The sequence below is a fragment of the Plectrocnemia conspersa genome, unplaced genomic scaffold (genome assembly GCF_051122295.1).
Source record: "Plectrocnemia conspersa isolate PC_06_02 unplaced genomic scaffold, ASM5112229v1 ptg000013l, whole genome shotgun sequence".
In the NCBI taxonomy this organism is placed as follows: domain Eukaryota; kingdom Metazoa; phylum Arthropoda; class Insecta; order Trichoptera; family Polycentropodidae; genus Plectrocnemia; species Plectrocnemia conspersa.
Window position 1 is genome coordinate 11627314 of NW_028277177.1, and position 26558 is coordinate 11653871.

At 33.5% G+C, this 26558-nt stretch overlaps 1 protein-coding gene and 1 long non-coding RNA gene across 2 annotated transcripts; one reads left to right on the forward strand and one right to left on the reverse strand.

Annotated features, from left to right (window-relative positions):
* Window positions 1–359: 359 nt before the first annotated feature.
* LOC148227271 (uncharacterized) lies at window positions 360–21602 on the reverse strand. Its single transcript, XR_015811902.1, has 3 exons — window positions 21094–21602; window positions 7785–19461; window positions 360–374 (listed from the first exon to the last, which is right to left on the reverse strand). It is a non-coding gene; the product is annotated as an uncharacterized LOC148227271 (long non-coding RNA).
* Window positions 12551–25738, forward strand: LOC148227272 (calmodulin). Its single transcript, XM_088201415.1, has 4 exons — window positions 12551–12652; window positions 12788–12962; window positions 21602–21844; window positions 24748–25738. The coding sequence occupies exons 1-4, from the start codon at window positions 12650–12652 to the stop codon at window positions 24774–24776; spliced, it is 450 nt and encodes a 149-aa protein (XP_088057541.1). The 5' UTR covers window positions 12551–12649; the 3' UTR covers window positions 24777–25738.
* Window positions 25739–26558: the final 820 nt, after the last annotated feature.

The window sequence follows — 26558 nt, forward strand, 5'->3', positions numbered from 1 at the left end:
GGGTGATCAGGTGCGTTATCAGACAGCATTCAGTACCACACGGTCCATCAAGACACTCGATAATATCGATCTTCACCCGTGTCTCAGCTAATTCATATAGATAATAAGTATTGTAGGTCTTGTCTCTTAGTTCATCAATAAACCTGGAAAATTATAAATGTTAACAAAGGTTAAATTAGGAGACCTCAAACCCTATTTATATTTATATATATAGATATATTACCAGAATTCGGCTATTGGACTATATTGGTACAAGCTGTAAAGCTATGTTGTATTGTCGCGGTAGTCTTACAAAAATAATAATAACAATAAAATTAGATACGTGTTGCCACGTTACCATAATTGTTTCAACCTCTCCCTTTTTGATATCTAATCTGAGGATCAAACATATGAATAAGTGGAAATTAAAGAAATATTATATATTGATTACATTAATCACAAAAAATTGCCGTTGATAAATTATTTTTCCTAGAATCATAATTATTTTCAGCTGCCTTTTCGTAATATTTGAAGAACATAATTAGATTTCGCAAGAAAAAAAATCATACAAATCAGTGCTTCTTCAATGTAATATTATATTAAAAATTCGACATTTCATGCGCACCAACGCAATATTTTCTCCCGAGACGGTAATAGGAAACGATTTCACGACCGAAAATTTCGACTTCCGAAAGGCGTTTGACTGTGTTTTTCTCCGGAAAAGCGGATCCGGGAAATGCGTGGAGCTGTGCGAAGGAAATTGGCAAAAATTTGCGTCTCACCCGCCTGTAATATTTTTTACCGGATTTTTTGACAAAAATTTAAATTGTGCATTCGCGTGTCGGACGAATATTAAACTTTTATACATATATTATATATATACAAATAAATATAAATATTATAAGATCGCTTAAGATATCATTCGGCTCGGCTGAATTATTGACAAAAGTGCGAATGTTTTGGTTTAGCGAGTTAATAAATTAAATATAATATTTTATCTTTTAAATATTTGTAATTTTTTAGACCAATGTTGAAATTTAAAATAAATGTTATACGTACACAGCATTTGTAAATAACCGTGAATAATGGACTCTCAAGAATGAGGAAATCTGCAAGATATCGTGACGGACTATAATATAATAATTTCAATCCGCTTGAGCATATGGCGTCGATAAGTTGAGAAAAATGTAATATATCATCGTTTCTTTTCCTATGTAATATTATATGATATTTTGCTTACTAACAAACTGTATTACGTAACTAGATACAAACTTAAGTTAATAATTCTTAAGACGATATGATTTAATGTATGTCATTATATAGTAACTATTTCGAACTGTTGTCTGTGGATAAAAAAAATCAGTTTGATGTACACAATATAAAAGAAGAGACCTCAAACATGACCATGTTTCAATAAACATACAGATCCTTGAATATATAATACTACAAATTGCTAGTATTTCTTGAGTCTTTAAATGTTTATTACACAACACCTTTTTCCCCACAAAAGTGATTATATACAAAATTTATGACTTAATTTATCATAATTTGGTATAAACACAATTTGAACGCTTGTTGATTTTAATAACACTTTACTCGCTATACTTGTGCTTCATTAGAGATGTTATACATTAGATTAGCGAAATATGACAATACGACCTTATTGGTCAGAGCCACTACAATGTCTACTCATTTTACAAGGGGTTCAGGTTAATCTTTACACTATATCAGATTCAATGACCTGCTACAGCCCTTGTGATTAACCTGAACGCACTCAACACCGCCACCCGATACTGACACAATTGTAATAAAAAATACTGATCTGGATATATTTGCATGTCCAATGTCCTGCAGATGAACTAAATAATTATTTATCTCATACGTTCTACAAGTTCGCTAAATGAATATTTGTGATATATTTATAAAACTTTATTTTCTTTAAAGATTAGCACTGATGCTAAATTATATATTTACATTTAAATTATCACATCCACAAATTTAGTAAAACGTTATTCACGTCCATAAAATGCCTAATTCGTGTATGACTATTTTGCATTCTCTACTGGCGTGTAACTACGATTACTCATCTTAGCAACTTGTCTCTTAGTCGCTTTTGTTCTATTATAATCGAATGATACAGAAATACAGAATAGTCCATCTGAATTCTCAGAAGTCAATAATTGAATTGGCAATGAGTGCTCTAGAGTGCCCGTTGAGTTTATGGACAAAACAAAACACTACGTGTCTTCCAAGTTAAAGGCCAGTCAAAGTTAACATTATTATTATATTAAACAACATAATCGTTAGTGGTTGTTATCTCGCGAATGTAAAGCAGTGATGTGTGTGATCTAGTAACGGAATACTTGGCCTACCTCCACTTCATTTCCCACGTGCCTCCCACCAATATTAACACTTGAAATATACACACAACATCAAACAGTGTCGAGGCGAAATCGTTGACCTTTGCAGTGATATAATTCCATTAAGCATAACCAGTCAAACAATTCTCTATAGTTAAGTGCTTTGACGTCGGAATCTTTCGCGTTATCATTACTCCCACGTACGCTCCATTAATATAATACATAACATTCTATAATAACGGAAATAATTGAATTGTGTCGTTCACGTTTTTTCAATTTAAATTTTTCAATATATGTATGTAACCAGTGCTTTTTAAAAAAAGCCGGAACTCACTCATTATCAAGCTTTTTAGTAAAGAAAATTATATTAAAATATTATTTTAATGTAATTTAAAGCAGCTTTTCTTCATATTTTTTCTTTACTTTAGACATGTCAAATCAAAAGCTAAGCAAACAAATACAAATATAGAACTGAAGATTGAATGTAAAAAAAAATTGTAAAGCATGTATTTGAATATGAGTTTATAGTGATTTCCAAAGATGCCTGCACTACACTCTCTGGAAGTTGTCCGAACCGAAGTTACAACTGAAGTCGGTCGAGATCTACGACTTCGAGTAAGCGACCACACTGTCGCAAATTTCATATGCCGTCTGGACAGCGGCTTCTGTCACGTACACCCGGCATATTTACGCGCGATCGAAAAAAGTGCCAAATAATCGCAATTTTTAAATTGTCATATTATTAAAATTACGCTACTGATAATTATTAAAGTCTACCAATACAATATCAATGAAAACTTTTCGGTCGTAAATATTCAATTTAAGCAAAATCTTTATCTGATTTTGCAAAATGCCATAAGGCATAAACATGATACTTCAGAATACGAACACCACATGTGTGACTATCCTAGAATTTTTCGCCATCGATTCTAAATAAGAATTCGTTATGGTGTGACATTAAAATAAACCGAAGTAGGAAAATACATAAGGATATTCTAAACGATTTTTTTAACAAAAGCAAGTACCACTAATTATTTTTTAATTATTTAATTTTCTATGAAAAAAATATAATAATGATATCTGTTAGAAGAATATACTATCAAAATTATAATTAATCCCTTTTGGTGCCCTAAAATATTCAAAGATGTCAGTAAGAGTCTGTTGAAGTCCCCGATAAGCATGTGGTATTATAACTTGACCACGATGCAGCGCTCGACATGCGTGTTAACCATAGGACGCCTACGCGCATACTGAAATTGAAGCGACTTACTCGTTCTATCTCAGTTTGCGAAAAACCATAACATTATCTCTCTCACTGTCGTCATTCAATACGCGAGAGAGCGAAAGGAGAAGTATCTCATCGCTCGCACTCGAAAGAGCAGCTCCGACTTCGGTCCATTTGACTCCGAAAATAATGCCGACAATGTTCGGAAGCGCTCGAAGCTGGCCAAGCTGACTGAATTACCCCCAGTTTACCTCTCGTTCTCGGTAACCTCGGACAACTTCCGAGAGATTTTAGAGCGAGCAGAACCGAACTCGACTGAAGTAACCCACTATATTCTCCGTCCTTGGCCAACCTTGGCCAACTTCTAGAAAGTGTAGTGCATACATTAGATAAATTAATCGGTGAATTCATTCAAACCATTTGGATACAGCATTGAACATACACAGTGAGGATGGTTTTTTTTACTTATGGTGGTTGATTCATTAATTATTAATGAAATTATATTTTTCTATTTTCTCATTTCATCACTAATACGATTCACAATATTAATGCATGAACGAAGAATACGAGACATTCCATTCAGTTCTTGCAAATCAATTTCATTTTTAAAAGTATAGAAAGATTGACTTTTTTTGCTATTTTACATGCACTTCTTTTTTGCTGTTGTTACTTTTTCGCAAAATTTTAAGGAAATGATTTTATTCTTCCTTTTTGCGGCTTTAAATTTTTTTTACTGCTTTGCGTGCAGCAGATTCTCTGTAATCGATTTTTTTTTTTTGTAGTGAGCTTAATTGTAGCTTCCTTTCTCTCCCAGAATTTGTGGTTTCATTATTGGCCAATTCTTCCCATCGTCGTTTCAGCTCCAATTGTTCTATTTTTTAATTTTTTTATCAAAAAAATCGTACCAATCAATTCGATTTCAGCCTTGTTTCTCAAGATCAGCTTGAGATGATTCAGATTAATAAATATTCACCAATATTTCCCTATTTTCTGTTATCGTTTCTATTATTGTTTTGGTATTTTTTTAAAGGGACCGACGGTTAAAAAATAATTGGAATTTTCTTTCAATATTAAACTTGAGGTTACACTTTTACACTAAAAATAAATAAAAATAAAATAATGGCGTCAAATTTACGTAAAAATCAAGAAATTTACCTATAAATCCGCACATTGTCAATTGCTACGCACATCCATTCAGTAACAATAATTGCTTTTGAAATAAATATATACCGTAAAAAAAGGTGCCGGAACACCGTTCCGCCGCGTTACACGACAAAAAAGTCTATAACTATTTTTATTTTATTTTTTATAACGAACGCCTAGAAACCATTTTCATTATCGTTAAACAAAGGTATTATATGGCGTTGTGTGGTCAACGAAATGGCTAGCAGCGCCATAAATCATAGCTCTTGTTGGAATTAAAAAATGTGTATATGTAGTTATATTTCACGTTTTGATAAGATAAAATATTTTGCAGGGCATTTCAACACGTGCATTAAAAATGCACGCTTCTTAAGACCCTACAATTAATACTTTTTTTCAAACATAATAGTTAAACGACGTAAAAAGGAACTAGATATTAATCATTGACGCTAAGCTTCTTGTATAAAATTTCTCGGCAATATCCAACGAGAAAATTACTACATTAGAGTATTTGTAGTATACATGTAAAACGAATCATATTAACGGAAACCTAAAAAAAGAAAAAGTGGGTTGAAATTGTTGAGCAACCGATACCAAATATATATATATATATATATATATATATATATATATATATATATATATATATATATATATATATATATCGTATGGTAATATATTCCATTTGAGCATCTCTAATTCTTTGTGTAACTATGTGTTTTTAAAGTTTTATTTTGTAGATCGTGGATAAATAATATGTGTAGATATATGCAAAAAAAATATTAAAAATTTTTTTATTAATTAATAATATATTAACAAGTAATTTTTTGTTGCAATTTTTATTTTACTTTTAAATTTTCATTTATATTCTGTCAAATCTTAAAAATACTAACTTGGGAGAAAAACATGCGCTACAACGGGGTTAGCACATTCAACAACTACTAGAAAAATAGTGAGATACCAGACTGAAAATATTTCGAAATAATACGAAAGAAATTTTAGTGAGTTATTTCTGAAAAGTTTTCCGATAACTCTTCTCTCTACCAGATGTCAAGGATATTTTGCTGTTTAATTTAAAAATATTTTTTGTAATTAAATTTTAATTATTAATACTGAGTATGATCTCGTAAAAAGTTATTTTAATTCGATTTATCCTTCGAGTCTCAATATAAACTAACTAAAACCAAATTAACTGCAGTCTCATAGTTTTCTCCAAAGTTTTAAGTGATTCTAGATTTAAAAATAAACTATTTATAAATTGTTTTCAAGACAGATTCAAGAACGTCAATATAAACTTTATAATATGGACACCAGACTAATGAATTTTGTTAAAGAATATATATACTTAACATTAAAAAGCATTAACTGATGAATAAAATATTTTACTATAAAAAAATAATTTAAATTATTATTATATGTTCAAGGGGTTGTTAGTTTTGCTAATTAGCTATAATAAATAATAGATTTAAAAATTCTTAAGAGATTAAAAATATTATTTCAATTCATAAAATGTATTTAGTGAAATATTTTCATGAACAGATATTGCTGTTTTTCCGAATAATATCAATGATATCTGCACTAATAGAAATACACTGCATAAATCCTTATGTACGTAGGTACATAAGCTAAAAACTTAATTATTAAAAATATAGGAAGCTTTATTTCATAAATAAAAAATATAAAAATATTCCAACCGCAAAAATGTTACGTGTATGGCAAATGCATATAGTGTAATAAAAAAATATAAAGCATTAGCAACGCTACTTTATGGATGTCTGGGCTTAATGGACGGCACAAACGCGATTTTTTTCTATATTTAAAAATGTCACATAGTGGTGCTGCATTAGCACAAAATGGCGGCGAACCTTGGACCGGAAGTGGCCGTAAATATTTCAATATTACGCTGATGCCAGGCGCTGAAGCAAGCCCTTGACCTTCAACCCCTTCTGATCAAATTAAACTGCGCTATACAGCAGCACTACGGGAAGCCATACTACCTATGTTTACACTTGGCAAATTTATCCGATTTTAATCCCGGCCAGGATTAGCTGTCGACGAAATTAAAAAAATAAAGGAAAGGCGAAGGGCGAAGGGCGAAGCAAAGGTTGTTTGGAAGACTAAGGAAAAGGGGATGAGGGTTGTAAAACGCGATAATTAACAATTTATGATTTACTACCGTCTGCGTTCAAGAATGCTATAAAATAAGTAAACGAAGCGACTCTCGATGTTAATTGTGTTTGCCTGGTCGGTACTTATTTTATATGAATATCAAAATATTGTATTTTAAAAATGTATACTTAAGTATTATTTTTATTTGCAAAAATAACATGGAAAATCAATACAAAGCAACTACATCAAATTTTGAAATATATACATTGAGACTTGTCCACAGAAGCATTAAATATAAACTTAATAAGCTCAATTATCTAGTAAGTAATCTTATCTTAGTCAAATTAATAAGCTTGTTTTTAAATTTTAATTTAAAATAATTTATCAAATCTCAAATCTTTATCTGCTAGCGTCCCTTAAGACCCTTGTGTTTTAAAATATTTATGATTGTACAACTAAACCACACACAACCCATATCTTCGCTGCGACACTAATTTTATTCTCATAAGAGAATAATAACATATTTATAAAAATATCTCCATCGAGCTGTTGCTAGACTTCAAATCAGAATAAAACATAAATAAAATGGGTTCAAAATTTGCTAGTTTTTGTACATCTCACTAAAAACATCTTAGTAATATATTTTTGTTAAAAAAATAAAGAGTATCCTCGTGTAAACCCCATATAAATAGATAAAAAAAAATATTCAAAACAAGCTAAGCAGAAGTCAATCCACTTTTTATCCGTAAAAGTAGGTTAAATGATAATAATAATTTACTAATTTATAAATCTTTAATAAAAGCTGCAGTTTTATATGGTTTCCTTGTTTAAAGATACATAATTCTCGTAACTACGCCATTAAGTATGCGCTTGTATGCGCTTAGTTGAGATAGAGGAGGTTTTTTCGCTCACCCACTCTCGACGCGACGATTAATTACATATATTTCCAGATAAATTAATTAATTTACGTCGCATTTCTTGCAAAAGTCGTTGACCAGTTGAGATTTAACAGGTAGAGATTCGGCAACACTGTAAGCAATTTCACGGTCAGCTGTCGGCACCTGCAATGACATACATTTTTTGAGTTTTAAAGGCATAAAACATTCAGGGGATGCTAATCCTTTGGAATCATCGTCGAGATTATTAATAACATTTTTAATTGTTGCTTTTTAATGTGTAAATGCGACAAGTTCTTTTCTCACATTTACTGCATTCAATTAAATTAGTTCTCTCTTTACCTGTCCAGATTGTCACCACAATGCATTATACCAAATATATCAAAAATAAATATTAATAAAAACAAATGTATGTGCATCTGTGTATGTATATAAAGAGCAGCTCCCGATATGGGCCTTGGAGGGCGGTCATAGTTATTGATTGCGTCCACTGTTCTTACCTGTAAATCCTAGGACTCGAGCACTTGCTGCACTCTCCTCTGGCAATGCCGTGCATCGATATCTTGATATTTTCTCGTGCATATACACGAAGTGGGTTCAATTCATATGAGACAATGCACACCTGTTGAGGTGATTTGTGTCTGTCCTCTTTTCATATTTTCATATTTTTAATTGTATATGCATATGTATGTGTGTATGTATATGTACATATAAATGTATATTTTAAATGTTTATATATTCTAAGCATTTGGCCATCGTTTCACATTAAGTTTACTTGACAGATTACGATGGTTTTAATTTTAATAAATAAATAAATTCTAAATGGCAATAAATGAAATGATCATAATTTAGTAATGTATGTGTGATGCAAACGTATTCAGAGCGACGAACGAAGCGGGAATAACGACAGAGCGGCGGCGAACACGCCTGGATTCTTGTGTTGACATCCGACAATGTTGCGAGCCCAACCAAACAAGTTGATCTTTAGACACCTTGATAATGATAATGATAATGAACTACCGACTTGCAACACTATACAATAACACTATTGCCAACTAAAAATAATAAAAAACAAATGCGTTTTTTTTCCACGAAGTAAAAGAATAATGCATTGAATTTAATTAAATTTGATTGCTACATTGAACTCAATAGTTAAAAATTCAACAATCCAAATGTTACCGTTGAATTTTTTTAATATAATATTAAAAATATTTTTTTATAGTGTAATCTATATTCGAAATAATTAGTATATTTTATAGATTTTTTAGATCAGCAACAACTTGGAATTTCACAGGACTTACTGTTTTGATTTTTTTAAACAATAATACCATTAAAGTTTGTTTAAACATTGGAAGCTGTATTATTATGACACATAATGCATGTTTCATGGCTCCGAGAGGAACCTGACGCCAAACTGTTTCTGTAAACTTCTGTAAACTTTAGTCGAGCCAAAACTAACGCATATGCGAAAAGTTTAGCGCTCTCCAATTTTACTGCTCAGAATGCAAACGATCTTAAAATACAGTGCCAAAGTTAACGGTAATACATTCATTATTAGTATACGCGGACACGTTTGTCTTCAAATTCTGCATAATGCTTTATGTAGTTAGATATTCATGAGCCAAAGCCGAAACGTCGTACGCGTGATTAATTTTTAATCGGCTCTTATATTGTCGTTTATGAAACTATGCTTTATTGTTCAACCGTTCGCTTACTATATCCATTATCGAGCGAATAGAACGGTCCGATCGTGCGGAATTCCCTTTAATCGACGAACCTTTGAATGCTGTCAGCTTTCAATAAATCATCCTTAAACGATCGTCATAAGATTGCAAACGGGTTTTCAAAGATCATTCCGATCAATTTACCTCAAAAAGGGTAGCTTCGAATCACAAGTTTTCTCGATATCTCAATCTATTTACATGGGATTGCCTATTACTTTCTGGCTTTCAATCATAACATCTTATCGCACAACTTATTTAAAAAAAACTACATACGCATGAACAAATATTGTTTAATGGTAAAATCTAGACATACATTTCAAAATTTCAATTCAGCCCGTTTCGTATTTTTTTTTTATGGATCCCTGATTTTGTAAAATAATACAATCCGTCTCTGAAGTGGATTTACTCTATGTTTAATATTATTTAGTAATACAAATAAAATTAAACTTAAACTTTTAACAAACATTATAAAATCCTCATCGTTCGTGTTTATTATATAATAATGTATAATTCATTGGTTCACCTACAGCAGTTGTATAAAATATACAATTTTAGTTGAATTGTTTGCATTTTCGCCTCCCTGTAGTTTTCATAAAATCCATGCTTAAGAATCTTTCACTATTTGGGTCCACTTTTTTAAAGTTTTTACATTTACTTGTTATATATCTGATGAAAAGTTAAACCATTTCTTTTAAAACTCTGTCTTTGGGCTTTGGTTTTTCAGTCTCTTCAACAACCCTTGAAGTTCTAAAATCCAAAAAAATGTTTATTAGTAAAATTTAGCAAGTAATTACTTTAACTTGTTTTATATCTTTGTAATCAACTTAGTTATTAGCAAAGATTTATTTAAGTTAATTTTTTCAAATTTTGAATTCGTAATATTTTCATCCCATATTCTGTACAAGTATGCAGAAAAAATCTTTTCCGCATTTTTAATTTCTTAGAATAATAAAATTATTCCAAAACTCTTTTTCAAATCATGTTATTGCTTGAAAAAATGTATTTTTTAAACATTAGATGTCAAAGCTGTTCGAATACATCTGGCTGTGTTCTAACAGTTATTTATTAAAATATTTGTCTAACTATTCGTAAAAAATTCGTTCATATTTGTAGTGAAATATCTTTTAATATTCTATCTCTAAAAACACAAAAAACCGCCAAACTCCAAAAACACAGTTGTGTATTATCTCTTAAGACTTTTACCAACAACTTATATAGTCATATGATAGTCACCCCCTTATCTCCCCCGATGAACTGTTGTATTTTCTAAAGCCCAATTGTACCCTACTTTTTATTATAATTTTATTTAAAACAGGCATGGCTAACGAATAATTGATAAACAAAAAATAAATAAAAATAATATAGAAAAATAAAAAAACGAAACTAAAAAAATAAATATTAAAAACTGGAATAATAACAAAAAAACCGTTTTCTTTTTGAACTTGAATTTAATTCCTATATTTTTAGTCACTAACACGTAATTTCGCACAAAACAAACAACTAATGGGATCAGATCTTTGTGTTCATAGAATTTATTCGATTGAGATGTGAAGTGTTCGACTGTACTTCATTTACAATCGTATGATCGTAGCTAATTTTATTTGCGATAGTTTATTTTAATTGGAAAATAAATTTGCTTTTTATTAACACTTTGTGAAACTTGAATAATGAGAATTGGCAAATTAAAAATAATATCTAAGGAAGAGCAAAATATTTTCGTATACATTATTCCAGTTTTTAATAGTTATTTTTCTATTTTTGTGTTCTTATATTTTTAATTTTCGTTGCGCTGTTTTATCTTGCGCTAAATTACTGCTGCGTCCTTTTGTCCTGCGCACATTTGTTATGGCATCCTGTACCGAAATCAGTAGTTTCATGGTTAATTTTCTATACATGGTTTCAATTTCCATACAATACAATATGATTCAGTGGTATGTCTTGCCCGGTTTAAGAATAGATCGATGAACAATTCTCCCATAATATCACCATAATGTCGCTATATTTTTTTTTCAGTTTTTGGGCCTCTTTGCTATCTAACTATTGTCATGATATCTTCTGGTTATCGTAAAGAATCCATTTCTCATCGCATGTTATGATTCTCTTCAAAAATAGTTTCCCATTGTATTTGAGATCTAATGAAGAATATACTTTCGGTAGGTTCGTACAGTTTGTCCATTTTTTTACCTTACCTGTGGCATCCAGATGTCATGAAATGGTTGAATAAGAAACCTTAAAGTCTACTGCAAGTGTCCGAACAGTTACGTTAGCTTCAACAGTTTCTCAATCTTTTTACATGAACAACAGGTGGAAGTCATTTTCAAGATTAACATCGCCAGTGAGAATTTTTTCAAGCTAACATCTTACAGTTCTCTGACTAACATTACACTCATCAAATCGCAGAGCAATATTTCTAGTAGTCAGTTAGAACTGTTTCAAAAAAGGACACGTAAATATTTACTACAAACGTCTCGTTCCAACCACGGTCCGTTTACGACTGAGTAAAAATCGCCCACTTAATATGAACCATATAATTACGCAATATTTACGAATTGAGAAACGCCGCGTCGCGCCGGTGTGAGTGTGAAGTAATGTCAACGTGCCAATTTGGGCACGCGTGCCGCGATATGCGGCGAGACGTAAAGAAAAAAGCGCTTAGGGGCCGGACCGCTCGCGCCGATGCGGATTCACATTTTCGCTCGATCCCGGCGACGGATCGATGATGGGGGCGCGGGTGCGGGTCGATCGAATTTGGCGCATCGGCGCCGCGCTGCGCTGCCCCGGTGGCCCGGCTCGGCGGCGAGTGCGGAGGCGCGCGCCGTTGCTGACGCATTGCGGGTGCCGAGCCGCCAATCGGCGCTCGACCCGCCCGCCGGACGACGGGGCCGCGCCCGCTCGATATAAAACCGGGCCGCGGCCGCACGCGCATCTCAAACGTCCGCTTCCGCTCGTCCGCTAGTCCGCCAGTCCGCCATCCGCTCGTCCGCCGAACGAGCGAACGCGTCCTCCGGTCCTCGGCGAGTGCTCGCGCGCGTTCGCGAACGGCCACAGTGCACGACATCGCCGCCAGAGCGCGAAGCGGCGCCACGGTCGCCAGTGTCGCCGGCCGCCAGCGCCAGTCGTGCTGCGACGCGCGGCCCCGAACGACGTCTCGTCGAGTGAGCGTCTAGCGCCCCGCCCGCCCTCTTCCGCACGTCGCCCCCGCCCCCTTCGGCCATGGTGAGTGCGCTAGTGCAAAGTGAAAGGCGCTCGCCCGTTCGCTGCGGCCGCCGTTACCGCTACCGCTCCGCCGGTCGTTATCGATCGCCGCCGGCCACCGGCCGCCATTTCTCAAACGCTCGTTTCTCGTTGCAGGCTGATCAACTGACCGAAGAGCAGATCGCCGAGTTCAAAGAGGCGTTCTCGCTGTTCGACAAAGACGGCGACGGAACGATCACGACCAAGGAGCTCGGGACCGTCATGAGATCCCTAGGCCAAAATCCCACCGAGGCCGAGTTACAAGACATGATAAACGAGGTCGACGCCGACGGTGAGTCCTGAGACGCGCCGGAACGGATATTTTCATAGCGACGCGATCGAAAGGCGGCAGACGCGCCGCGCGCATGCGCCCGCGGTCGCCGCGCGACGCAAGACGCGACCAGTGTCCGATTACCGTCGTACGACTCGACGACGACGACTCGCCGCGCGCCGTACAAATGTGAACGAAAGAGTGAACTGGGCGCGGAGAGGGCGCGTGTGTGTAATTCCGCCTCGACACGTGTGCCCTTTCCGAATCCCGTAATTAAATGTTGCAATATTTCTAACGAAACAGGTTGGCTAACGAACATAGCCGAAATATTTGCAAGGTCAATTTTTCACATTTTTTTTCTATGCAAATTTGATTACGTGTCAACAAAACCTGTTATATCCCACATGTACATGGATCGACCTTTAACTGAATAGGTATCGGAGGTATCTCTGCAACAGATAATATTTCCATCTATCTTGAAACAAAACAAAAACGGTACAACGCATGAATCGGGTTTTTAAAATATATTCTTAATAGTTCCTATATAACTATAATATATTTGACACATAATGACGAAGGAACTTAGCCAACGTAATTTCATTTCCTTGACTTAAATCTTATTACGTGTCAATAAAACCTGTTATATATATATATATATATATACACATGTGCGAATCACCATTTGGATTGAGAGTGGTTTTTAAGACCTCTGCAATATGTAATATTACTATATCTACATGGCACTGACCGCAAGAATCAGGTAAATTTCTATGTGCTAAACTATATTTTTTTTTATTTAAAAATCGAGCAGTATAAAATTATTTTATTTATACCACATCCGTAAATTACTCGATTTCAATTATCATCACGATTTTTATCCGTGAAATTGAGAAAAGTTAGGAAACCTAATTTCTGACGATCAATCACTAACTCCAATCAAAATTTAAAATCCCATGTTTTATAATAATTAATCGAGATGGCGGATCTAGCTAGCTAACGAACTTAAATCATAGTAGGGTCAATTTTTTGATCTGGTTACGAAGCCTATACATATACCTACAGTTTTTAATTTTTACATGAAATTCTACATAGCTATGTATTTTTGATAGCTCTCGATAATAACCGGTTATTTCACTTTGATTTCTTCGAAAATATGCTTAAAAAGCTGCATAGGCTCCATTTTTGCTGCTACCATATTCCATATGGATGCTCTTTAGAGAAAAGCATATGAAGCTGTCCCTGATTTTTCATCAGTGGTATATCCCACGTCTTTGAGATTTTGAAAAAGCCAATATAGCTGGCTTTGAAGGAGAGCTTATTTGATTAAAATAATGCATGTATCATACATTTTACCAAGCTTATATTTTTAGTATCTAAAACAAGTAATATAATATATTTAGCCTTAAAAACCTTTTCTGATTTAAGAATGATAGTTATTTTTACCCAAATTGTATATATATATAAACATATTGACTGAATATTTTTTTTTAATCAGGTAGATTTTTGATTGCAAAATAATCACTATATTTATAAATGCATGCAAAATACCAACTAACCATCGCCCCCCCCCCCTCCCCAGAATTTTGTCTTAATTTGTGCTCATCTTGCTGCTGCTGCTAATACATTCCAGGTGGTATACTTCAGGAAGCACACAATTATGTTCTCGATTCTTCATCAATGCTATGCTGTACTTGTTAAATATTTTGTTTCACTTAGTAGGGTAAAAATGAGATATGTATGCTCTCTGGGCAAATAAAAACAATGGGGGGCGGTTGTGTTCAAATTTAATTATTTTTCATGGCATTATATATTCCCTGAAGTTTTATTTTTAGGATCTGCAAGAAAACTCAAATAATATGTAACCCCCAAGGAGTAATCTAATATTTAAATCATAAAATGACTAGGCTGTAAACGAAACTGCATTGCATCCGGTAGATTTTTTTAAACCTGCATGGAATTTATCAATGTTTAAGCAATCTGTTTCGAAACCACATGACAAATAATAGGGCTGGCTAACGAGCTAAGCCGAGATATTTGAAGTATTTTTTTCATGTAAATGTATAGTTTCATGTAAATCAGTTTACGTGTCAACAAAACCTGTTGGTATCCCATATTTACATATACATTTCGACTGAAGTTGCGATAGGTAGTATTTCTATGAGACTTTAAATTCTATCACTGCATCTCAACGCGCCTCGTGAGATATTGAAGTTGGAAATTAAAAATTGTACCTTATCTTAATTAAATTTAATTGGTTACATAATGTATTTACTAGTTTTTATTTTTTTAACAAAATACACTTTTTCATTTAAAAATGAATTACAAGTAATTTTATTATTTAACCTTACTATTAAATGTTTTATCCTCAAAATATTATGAGGGATAGTTTACAATTGATAACCACTGCAGAGGCTGGGTGCAAACACTAAACATATTTCTTTTATTACAATAAATACAATTTATTTATTTTATCTAATTCATATTTACCAAGATTACTAAATTTTGAAATAGCCGTCTCTTCTATAAAGAGCGAAAACCTAATTTTTTTCATGCGTTGGTAAACACCAACGTGGCGTTTGCAGTTGGTAAAGTGTCAAAATATTATGCCTGCGTCGAGTTACATTTTGTTCAAACAAAAACTGATTCAATGATCGTTTTTGCCATAAGTTTAGTCATTCATAAGGAGCAGCCGGCCATTTCGGAGAGAGTGCGAACTTTTGAGGCGACCCTCGCGCGCGTTTCGCATAGGTGAGTCACCGCGCAAAACGGTACGCGGTGTTCCGCTTATCGATCGCGACGCTTTTTCTGATTATTTTGTTGATATCTCTCTTTCTAAGATTAAATAAAAACTTGGACTCTACCGCTACATGTTAAATTTAATGCTCGGATCGGGCGGCGAATCGATAAGTGTGACGATTTCGCCGAAATAACGGTATTCAAGGTTAGACGCGTAGTGGGCTGAACTCTGCGCTACGTTTTTGAACACCTCGCGATAACTGCAGTCGCGCGAAACTATTTGAATCTCGAAACGTTAAAATATTAAAATTACGAAACAAAAGAATCGCGAGCACTTGCCGTGATTTTTATCGAAATTTGTGAATTCCACAATCACAGTGCGATTTTTTTTATTATGCAGCATTTTTACTCTTCCGCAGTTTTTATATTGCCCGTCGTAAAGATTCTTAGATTATGGCTTCAGTTTGAGAACCGCTCGCATGCAATGCTAACGTTTAATTACGTAATCTAATTATAATGTTTAGCAATCAGCAATCGTACGACTAAATGAGACACAATCAACTATTAACACACTACCTACTGTAATTTAGTCGATAATAAGTGTTTTAATTTCAATTATTAAAAAAAAAAATGGAATTTAACGATCTACAAAATACACGAGAAAAACGTTCGTAATTATTCCGTTATCTTGATGAACCTTGTCAGATTATCTAATACATGCGTCTTGCGCAATACAGATCTTGATCTTGATATTGTCTCGTATGTATAGCGCATTCCATTTGAAATAATAGCGCATATTTTTTTCTATGCAGTTATATAAATCAGTCCTGCGCAACTTCCCCTTCCCTTTGCCTCCTCCTGTATTTTAGAAAGGGGTGGTGGAAGTTGAGCGCTCTCGAGAAACCGCCTGAAATGAATGCGGTAAAATTTTAGGGGAGTACCAACCGCCCGGTGAAGATCAAGATGGGAATTTCCCAGATATTATCTTGTCCTTTTTTATTATATCATAGTTTAAATTATTAGCTTTATTGAATTAATTTAAAAAATATATTTTCAACTTCTAAATTTTGTATTTTAGATCAATCTGCAGTCCATGCTGCAATATTTAAAATAATTATTTAATAAAATAAACCAATGTTCTGAATCACGCAGGTGTTGGAGCATTTGCGTGTAAGCCACATTCCTAACGAATTTACATCTTCGTCACACGCGATAAAAATGTCCAGTCCTATGATTTATACTGAATTCGTATCGACTATCTAAAGCCACGTGAATAACACATCAGAGATGCTGGGATTCCGCCTACTATATTTCACATGAGGTATCGATTATACTCGCATTCAGAGGTGGTTGTGCTGTACTATCGATGGTAAATTATAATATAAGGGCAGACCCGGATTTACAAGTTTTCAAACAATCGATTTAGCCATCTAGTTTTACATATTTTCTTTGCGAGAATATCCTACCCTCAACCCTTTATATGCTTCAGATTAATATAAAAATTTGCCAACGTTGCTATATATTTTCTGAAATCTTGTGTTATGCGAAATATTACAGTTGGGCATTAAAAATATCTACTCATAATATTTAACTGATAATTTTTCCTCACATGTTCGTATATAAACTGCCTTCCATTTTAAGAAAAAATAATTTGCTACTGAAAATTGATATATTTGTTAGTCAAAACAATAAATATTTTTTTACCAAACACTGCACACAAAAAATAAAAACGCATACTGCCTGAATTTATTCATTTTTTCGTTGAGTTCCTTGCAAACATATGTGATTAAAACTCAACTTATCAATTGAAGTAAAAATTCAGCAATTCTTAGCGATCTTTGAGTATTTTCACATGTGGCAACATTCATGCGCGAATTTTGTATGGAAAATAAGAACCAATATATAAAACTCAAATATTATATATTTATTTTCTTATTCTTTTTCCAGAGATAACATTATATTTTCTTTAATTATTTTTTCAATATGACCTCCCTAAATCTCGTAAAACGGTTGACGTCAATAGACGTCCATAGGACTAGTGGAACATCTTATGTTGATATCAACTGACGTCCGTAGCATCGATAGGGTTAATTGCGGCCGTATTCAAAATTTTCATTATAAAATAGAACAACAAAAAAACAATTTTCATTGCTAATATTTGAGTCAACAATAAGAATAATCAAAAAGAATATGCTGCCCAACTATTGTAAACTGCTTAAAAAGGTAACATGGTACAAAAACTGCGTTTTCATTGCACATTAAAAAATCCATACATTACAAACAATCGAGAAATGTCGAGATTCGTTTTTGGGATCTTAGTAAGAACTTCTTACTATCACGAGTAATTCTCTGAATTTAAATATAAATACTTATCGCGTTTCTATTTTTTACGATTACGTATGGAATGTTTGTGTGTCATAAAGTTTTCCGTGATTGTGCAAAAACTAATTTGTATAGATCTTTTTGTAACCAACGAATATTTTTTTTGTTTTTAAATTAAAAATAATATCTAAATAGATTAATCTCGATAAACCGCAGGCGAGCCCGTAATAAAATTAGGATGCGTTTTTCCCGTCAGGAAGGTATATCGAAGCTAGGCTTTTGAGGTCTAGCGACATAGCCCGCGATATCGCGCATGATTCATTCAGTCGTGCAACTATAGCGCCATATATGGATATCTCATCGCGTGTTCATTATGCTGGCGTGATAATCTCTTAACCCATATTCCGCGTGCGCAACTTACTAACCTCCGATCGATCTGTCAAAGTCGCGCACGGACCACGCCGCGCTGCCGAAACCGGATTCCGTTTTTACCTCCGCGACCATGTGCTCGCGGGGAACGCGCCGTCGGATTTTTACGAGGGCGAATCTGGCGTTGGGCCTCGATTGGATCATTTCCTTCTACATCAGGAAAATCTCAAAAGTATTTGCAATGAGAGTTATATGAGATCTAATTCTCAGATATAACATTTTAAAATTGAAAAAGACGCAATTTTGCTTATTGTTCCATTACTGTGGACTATATACGATGAATATTCTGAAAGTAAAGATACGAAATCTAAGCATTTGATGAGTAAGTGATTTCACCAACGCCATAGATGTCTTGCGTCTGGTTTCTTTCAACGCCTAACATGCGCATCTCATTTATAAATAATAATAATCTTCGACAATTCTTGGCATTGTACATAATGTTAATCGATTTTTGATGAGTTCATCGGTAACAGCGAATAACTTTCACTTGTTTCGTCACCCCAAATACCACGATTTTATGCGAAAAAATTTGGCTGTGTCGATGAATTTCAGCAGCAGTTTGTACGGAAACGGAACTAACCTTGTTCTCTTCAAATGACATGTTATACTTTTTAAAGCAATTGCGTTTTCGCGCGTTGAACATGAAATTTAGTTTTAAAAATATATTTTAAACATCAAAAAGGTTGTGGAAGCGGCGGAAGTCATCTTTTCGACGAAAAATATAAGAATAGCCAATGATGCGCCGTGATAAAGGAACGCAATATGCATTCTTCATAGTTCGAATATTTTACGCTCTCGCGATAGATTCGGGACTTGACCACCTGTTCTCAAAGTATTTAAAGTTTTGAGTCGAAATTTAATTGCGATACGCTGCGATAATTAACTAACCGACATAATAAACCGCACATCGCGATTAATAGCAGCTAGGAATAAATAAGTACTAGTTCTTTTTTACTTAACTCAAAATGGTGGACACGAAATTTGATGACATACATTATCGTAAAATATATCAATGTATGGAACCATACATAACCTAGCGCAGGGGTCGGCAAAGTGCGGCTCCGGAGCCGCATGCGGCTCTTTGGCTCCTTGAGTGCGGCTCTTGCACAAATATCCACGGGCACGGGCGCTAATTCTGGTCAAGTGTCCTTTCCATGCAACGTTGAATGTATGCGTGAGCGTTGATGTAGTACATGTTTCGTCCGGTAGGGGCGCAGCGCAGCGTAGTAGTATGACAGTTGTCAATCTGCGTATTTGGTGGCTACAGACGGAGCCAAAAGTATGATCGGCGTCAGAAACGGGTTTGTTGCAATTTTGAAAGAAAAAATTAATCACGAGATATTGGTTTATCATTGCATTATTCACCAAGAAGCGCTTTGTGCGCAGACATTTCCGGAAGAAATTAGTAAAGTTATGAGATTAGTGATCACGATTATCAACTCCATTGTAGCTAAAGCTCTTAATCTCGTCAATTCAAAGAATTTTTAGTTGAAATGGAGAGTGAGTACGTTTCATAACAAGGTTCGATGATTATCAAATGGGAACGTTTTAAAACGTTTCGCGTCCCTATTGCCAGATATTGAAGCATTTCTCCTTGAGAAGGGAGATCCAGAAATTACAGACAATTAGTGGATCCAAAACTTTCATTTAATGGTAGACGTTACGTCTCATCTAAGTCAGCTTAACCGTAAAATACAAGGAAAAGGAAGCACAATTTTTTCGATGTTAGAGGAAGTCATTTCATTCGAAAACAAATTATCCCTTTTTGCTCAAGATTTTGAAAGGGAAACATTGTTTCACTTTCCGAGCCTGCTGAAGCATCGCCAAGAAAATATTTACTCTATTGACAAACACCATTTCAAAACAACAATTTTAAATATGAGGGAAGCATTTCTTAGCAGATTTCAGGAGTTTAAAAACAGCAAAGCGACCTTAGCATTCGTCAAAAATCCTATTAATGCTACAATAACTTAGTTTAAATTTTCTCCTTTTGGCATTGACATTGATAACTTTGAAATACAATTGCAGGATTTAAAAAACAAGGAAATATAGAGCTCTAAATTTCAACGTCTTTGTATTGATTTGGAAATATTGGAGAAGAACGAGTGTGATCTTAGTTCACAACACAAGTGGTCTGCTTTGAAAGACCTGGAGAATGAAGACATGATCATTTTCAACGTCTGGAAAAGTATTCCTGACTTACGATCAGCTGAAAAAACTTGCGTTTGCTGTTCTTTCCCTTTTTGGTTCTACATATTCATGCGAACAATCCTTTTCAAGCATGAACTTTATCAAGAGTAAACTGAGAAGTCGTCTTATTGATGAGAACCTGGAATCATGCCTAAAATTAAAGACAACAATATATAAACCTGACTTACTGAAACTTTCCAAGGAGATGCAAGGCATTGTTCGCATTAAGTGTTTGTCAGTCATTGTCATGATTTAAATTTATGGATACCTTACTTTCATATTATTGTTTATCAACGAATAAGTCTTTATTAAGTGTGAAATCAAGTTTTATTCAGTGTACCTGTAATTCAATGAAGGTCTAAAATTATAATAAAGGTTTACTAAATTGAAAAACAGATTTGGCTCTCAGAACTATTTTGAATCGTTGTAATGTACATATTTGGCTCTTCGGCCAATAAGTTTGCCGACCACTGACCTAGCGCAACCGGTGTTTTATCGAAGATCGTCGTAAGCTAGAGGGATTGACAGTTGAATCGACCGTTAGTTATTTGAAGGGAGGCGTGGTTCAATCTCGATGCGCATCATCTTTTTATTAACCGACTTTTTGCAACTGATCCCCATATGAACACATTTTAGCGTACATTTACTTGTTAATAGAACGTTAATTTACTATCGCTGAGTTGACGAAGATTTTACTTCGATACATATGCTAAATTTGCATATGAATATTTATTTTTTTATCCTAGCATCCATCTGTCAGGTCGCGTGCGAATTGCGCCATGCAGCCAAAACCGGATTTCCAATCCTCATATTCGTTTTTTATGCCTCTTTCGCCGGCAAACAACAACCATGGCGTCTATGTGTGTAGCGTCATTGTTTCGAGGTCGTTTAGCGTCGATGACGCACTCGATCGCCGCGCCTGAGCCGCCCGTTCGGCAAAATCCGCCATGCAAAAATTGACATTTTCCCTTTTTTCCCCTCAGGTAACGGAACAATAGATTTTCCCGAGTTCCTCACGATGATGGCTCGGAAAATGAAGGACACCGACAGCGAGGAGGAGATCCGCGAAGCTTTCCGCGTCTTCGATAAGGACGGAAACGGTTTCATCTCGGCGGCTGAGCTCCGTCACGTCATGACTAACCTCGGGGAGAAACTTACAGATGAAGAAGTCGACGAAATGATCAGAGAAGCTGATATCGACGGCGACGGCCAAGTTAATTATGAAGGTAAGGTTTTGTAACAGTGTCTCCGCTGTGTTTCTCTCGAACTAATCATTTCTTAATTTACGTGTGCGTTTCATTACTTTCCGATCACGATATATCCTTATATATATAAAATAAAAATGTCCCCAAAAACATTGTTACCAGTGTTTGTCAACTCCTGTGAATACAGTATTTGTGATTAAGTAATTCGTCTCTGTTTTTTGTATCTCGTAAATATTTGATAACGGCTAGTTGCCCTTTTGATTGAATTGATTTTCATTGTATAATTTTTTATGTTACACTGTGATAAAACATGATGCTTGTACGCTTCAAAAAGTTACAATTGCTTATAATTGCTTCAAAATCGTAGATCACACACGTATATAACAAGTTGCAGCCTTCGACAAGCGTATATTGATTTGATAAGATGTGAAAAATATTATTTGCATGGTACTTGAATATATTACGATTTATTGAATGTTTCTTCTATGCACATTTTCCTTTCCTTGTTATTATACGTCTGCAAAGTATGCAGTTTTAAACACAATTATATGTATTTAACGAATAACGAAATACTTTCGCATTATTTTCAAAATAGTATTCTCGAGAAAGTCTCTAGTGCAGCATATGCAACAGTTGAATGTGTTTGTAAATACGGATACGTTTGACTGTGGCGTGCTCTGGCACTTTTCCAGACACTATATTTCCTGGTCAGCTAACTGTGGTCCCCTGGTCTAGACGAACTTTCAATAATAATAGAATACTTACTAACTTAACGCACATGGGTCAGGGACATATTATTGTCAGGTTTGCGTTAATTTCATTGTCATGGTTTTATCATACATCATACTTTGGTATAGATATTATTTAGGATAACTATGACAATAAAGATTTGTATAACTAGTCGATTTGACTATATTGTTGTGTGTCAATTGTATTAAACATATTTTAATTAATACTTCTCTTTAATAAATACATTGCTATAATCGTGCATATATAAAAAAATATTTTAATCACTTTTTTAAATAAGTACAGCAATATGATCTAAATAGATGAGTTAAATTTTTTTTCATAATGTCAACCACGATGAAACTCAATGTTAATTAAACCATTGAAATTAGACAAATGGTAATATTTCTTATTATGAATTATTATGACAGGTCATGGTGCACTATTTGATACTATTATTTGTATAATTTTTTGTGATCATCCCATGTAATATTATTTTGGTGTTTAGCTAAAAGTTTTTATTTACCATTGTTTTAGTAATTATTATTTTTATATTTTATTAGGTAAAATATGTATGATTATTAACGCCTGATTATAAGGATATTTAAAATTGTTTTACATTACCTCGTTTACTCCTCTTCTTCCAGATTTCCATGCTCTAGCTCAAATTATTTTCTTGAGAAGTGGCAGCGAGTGCTAGCAAATAACACTCGCATATTGCGATATAAAATTAAAATTAAGCAAAAACGCATTAGTAGGTCTATGTGCCGTCACAAATTCACCGAAAGCCAGTATAGGTACCACATAACTGATATATTATTCGATAACTATGATTGCTGCTCGTTCTCTGTTTATAAGCACCTTAGATGATTCCTGTCCGACTCTTAATCTCCGACCCTTGTATTTTATATATTTATTTTGTTCAATGTTATTGTTAAATTTTTATAAAATACTCGGTGATATCTCACTGTTGTGCACAAAATGAATATGTAATGGGAACTAATTTTTATCAATAGATAATGGCAATTTTTTTTATATACTTTATTTCATATTCAAATTTCAATAACGGACAATAGATCACGATCCTCTTATATTACTTATATATCTCTTTAAGCTTGCACTGTCAGAATTTTTCATGTTCTCGGCAATTGCAAAAGTAGTTTTACTTTATATTGGCATATCAAACCCCCTGTTGAGCATGTTCCCAAATCCTTATAATTAACATATTCGGTCTTTAGTGATTTTAATTACGTTTTTCTAAATTATTAAGTACATTTTGTGCGTCACATCATTAGAGACAGTCATCGAGGATATTTTACAAAAATGCCTGCTATACTTCCCTTAATCATAAATTTCAATTTGTGTTGACATTGTTAGAAAAATATGTTCATAATAGCATACGCTTCTCATTTTCTAAATAGCGAATATTTAAAATAAATTTTAACAGGAATTAATATTAATTTTTATAACAGATATTCATATTGCGTTAATGGGAAGCGGTCATTTCTCAATTGTAAATATAACGCTTTTAAAAATTAAACGCAATCTGCCTTATAAGATTCTTATTTACTGCCCACACTTTATGTACCCTTTTCTGTTTCTCTTTATGCCTCAAAAACATATTCATGTGACATATCTTCTTCACACCGTTCTGAACCTTCTCTTGTAACAACGTTCTTATTTTAGTTGCGTAGAACTGTATACCCGCAGCCCCCACACTTCTCTGTTGAGCAAGGAAATTCGGAAGAAATAACTCAAAACATTGTTTTATATACGACATAATTCGACGTTAAATAACTATGGAGTATCTGACATCTTCCATTTCACACATGCATGTAACTGTCACACGGTGCAATATTTCATATGTGCGATTAGTTTACGCTGTTTCTAGTGTGTATCATTTTTAGTGTCGTAAGCATGATGACTGACATGGAACAATACCAATCGTGGCATGATTATTAGAAACATGAGTGTTTTTATGTTCAATGATCGATGTCATAGTATATGTGTATTATGGTGATTGTAGTAAATGTTTTGAGATGAAAGTATTGATTTGAACGTTTCAAATTATGAGGTTAAACGTTACACTGGAGTTGACAGCATGCATATTTATTTTATTTATTATATAATTATGTATTGTTTATACGTTTAATATGTTTTGTATTTGCGTAATTAACGTTATCTCTTTTGCTTTGCAGAATTCGTCACTATGATGACGTCGAAGTGAGTTATCTACGCTTAGATTGTTGTAAAAAAAGAAAAACACATTTTCATGACACAATACCATCATATTTGGACCTGCATTTCTCTAGTGTTTGTTGGAAAGCCAATCGTGCCAGTTCATTTCCACCAATCTGTGAGCTGTTTCTATGCATAGACTCTTCGCTGATTGGTTTTAGAGTGTAAACTGTAAGTGTATATTATATAATTGTGGGCGTTTCTCCCCCCTTGCGCCACACGCAGAATGAGTGATTTAACTAATTAAATTAAAATATATTATTATAATTGTAAAAGGTAATTTTAATTATTTTAACACCATTTTTAATTATTAAGTATGATTATGCGGAGTTATTCAACCGTTTCACTGTCTTGAATTAATTCGTGTAATTTTTTTGTAATATAAATCATTTATGATTGGGCCATTGTGGTATCTTTGAAACATCTTATTCCCATTTTTATCGTAATTATTAATTTAACATTGAACTCGGTGTCGGCTTCTTTCTTCAACTGTGCTCCGCCACCAATCCGACGCCTTTCTTTATCGATTATAATGTAAATGTTCTTTTTTGTTATTCAAAAATATGGAAATGTAGACTAATTAAAAACTAAAAAAAAATTTAAAATGCAAAAAAAATTAAAAACCGGTATGAAGAACAACTTGTGCACTTTCTGGTAAATGTGCATTTACAGCCATTACAACCGAATGGGAATGAGTCAGAATGATTAAATTTTGGGTGTAATAGTATTTTAGTTTGATATAAAACATAATACAGATCATAGTACATTTTATGGATAATTAAATAAAAATGCGTTATAAGTGTACACTATATAATAATGTTGGTGAATTAGTACTCTATCAAAGGTACTCTGCTACTGTGTTATCTTACTACCACACTGATTATTCATTCTGTTTTTAAATTATACAAAAGACATACAGAAAATAAATGTTTCTTCATTTTTAGGTCAATAGATCTGTTTTTTATTCGACATCCGCTAACCTAATTTTCCCACTATTTTTAAATTTTTATATTATTTATTTTACGATTAAATAAAATTATAAAAAATATTATGCCTTTCATTATTAAACTTTGTAATTTGTATAATGTTTGTTATTTATTTTTTGTAATAATTATGGAAGTCCATAATATAGGTCTTATAAAATTGACATTAATTATGTTCGAAATGCTTAGACATAATTGGTTACATCCTGGTGTTCATAGTGTCATGTAAATGCGATAATAGTATTTTTGTTAGTCAAGAAAAAAATGTTAAAAGTGAGAAAATGTATGAAAACTATTTGCAAAAATTATTAATAATTAAAAATATAATCAAATGCTTGTTATGTTAAAATTGATATTGATTATGCTCAGATTTTATTAGAAATAATATCTTGATTATTGTTTATTATATATTTTATTGTAATAATTTAACTTAAATATATAATCTGATCATGATAAATTATACTATATCAAAGAAGTAAAAGCTAAATGGGTATTTGTTGTTTAAATGTAGTAATAATCTGAAGCTAGGGGAGAGTATTATAAACTCATAAAAACTAATATTATTATTGTGTAGAATAATAGCTTGAAATAAATTTATTTACATAAATTGCTATGGTTTATTATGTTATGACATGTTTCTTCATATGTCATGTCAGCACTTATTGTTATGTTTATGTGATAAATTTTCCTTACTATTTTTTTGTTTGTAAAATTAGTTCCCACCTCTTAGTCAAAAAATGCACAGATATTGCTAATGTGAATTTAAATCTCCATTTAAGTACTCCTAA

Excerpts from the sequence above, each read along its gene's own strand:
- LOC148227272 (XM_088201415.1), top strand. Across the intron at positions 12,963-21,601 it reads AAACGAGGTCGACGCCGACG|GTAACGGAACAATAGATTTT; the intron begins GTGAGTCCTGAG and ends TTTTCCCCTCAG. Across the intron at positions 21,845-24,747 it reads CGGCCAAGTTAATTATGAAG|AATTCGTCACTATGATGACG; the intron begins GTAAGGTTTTGT and ends TTTGCTTTGCAG.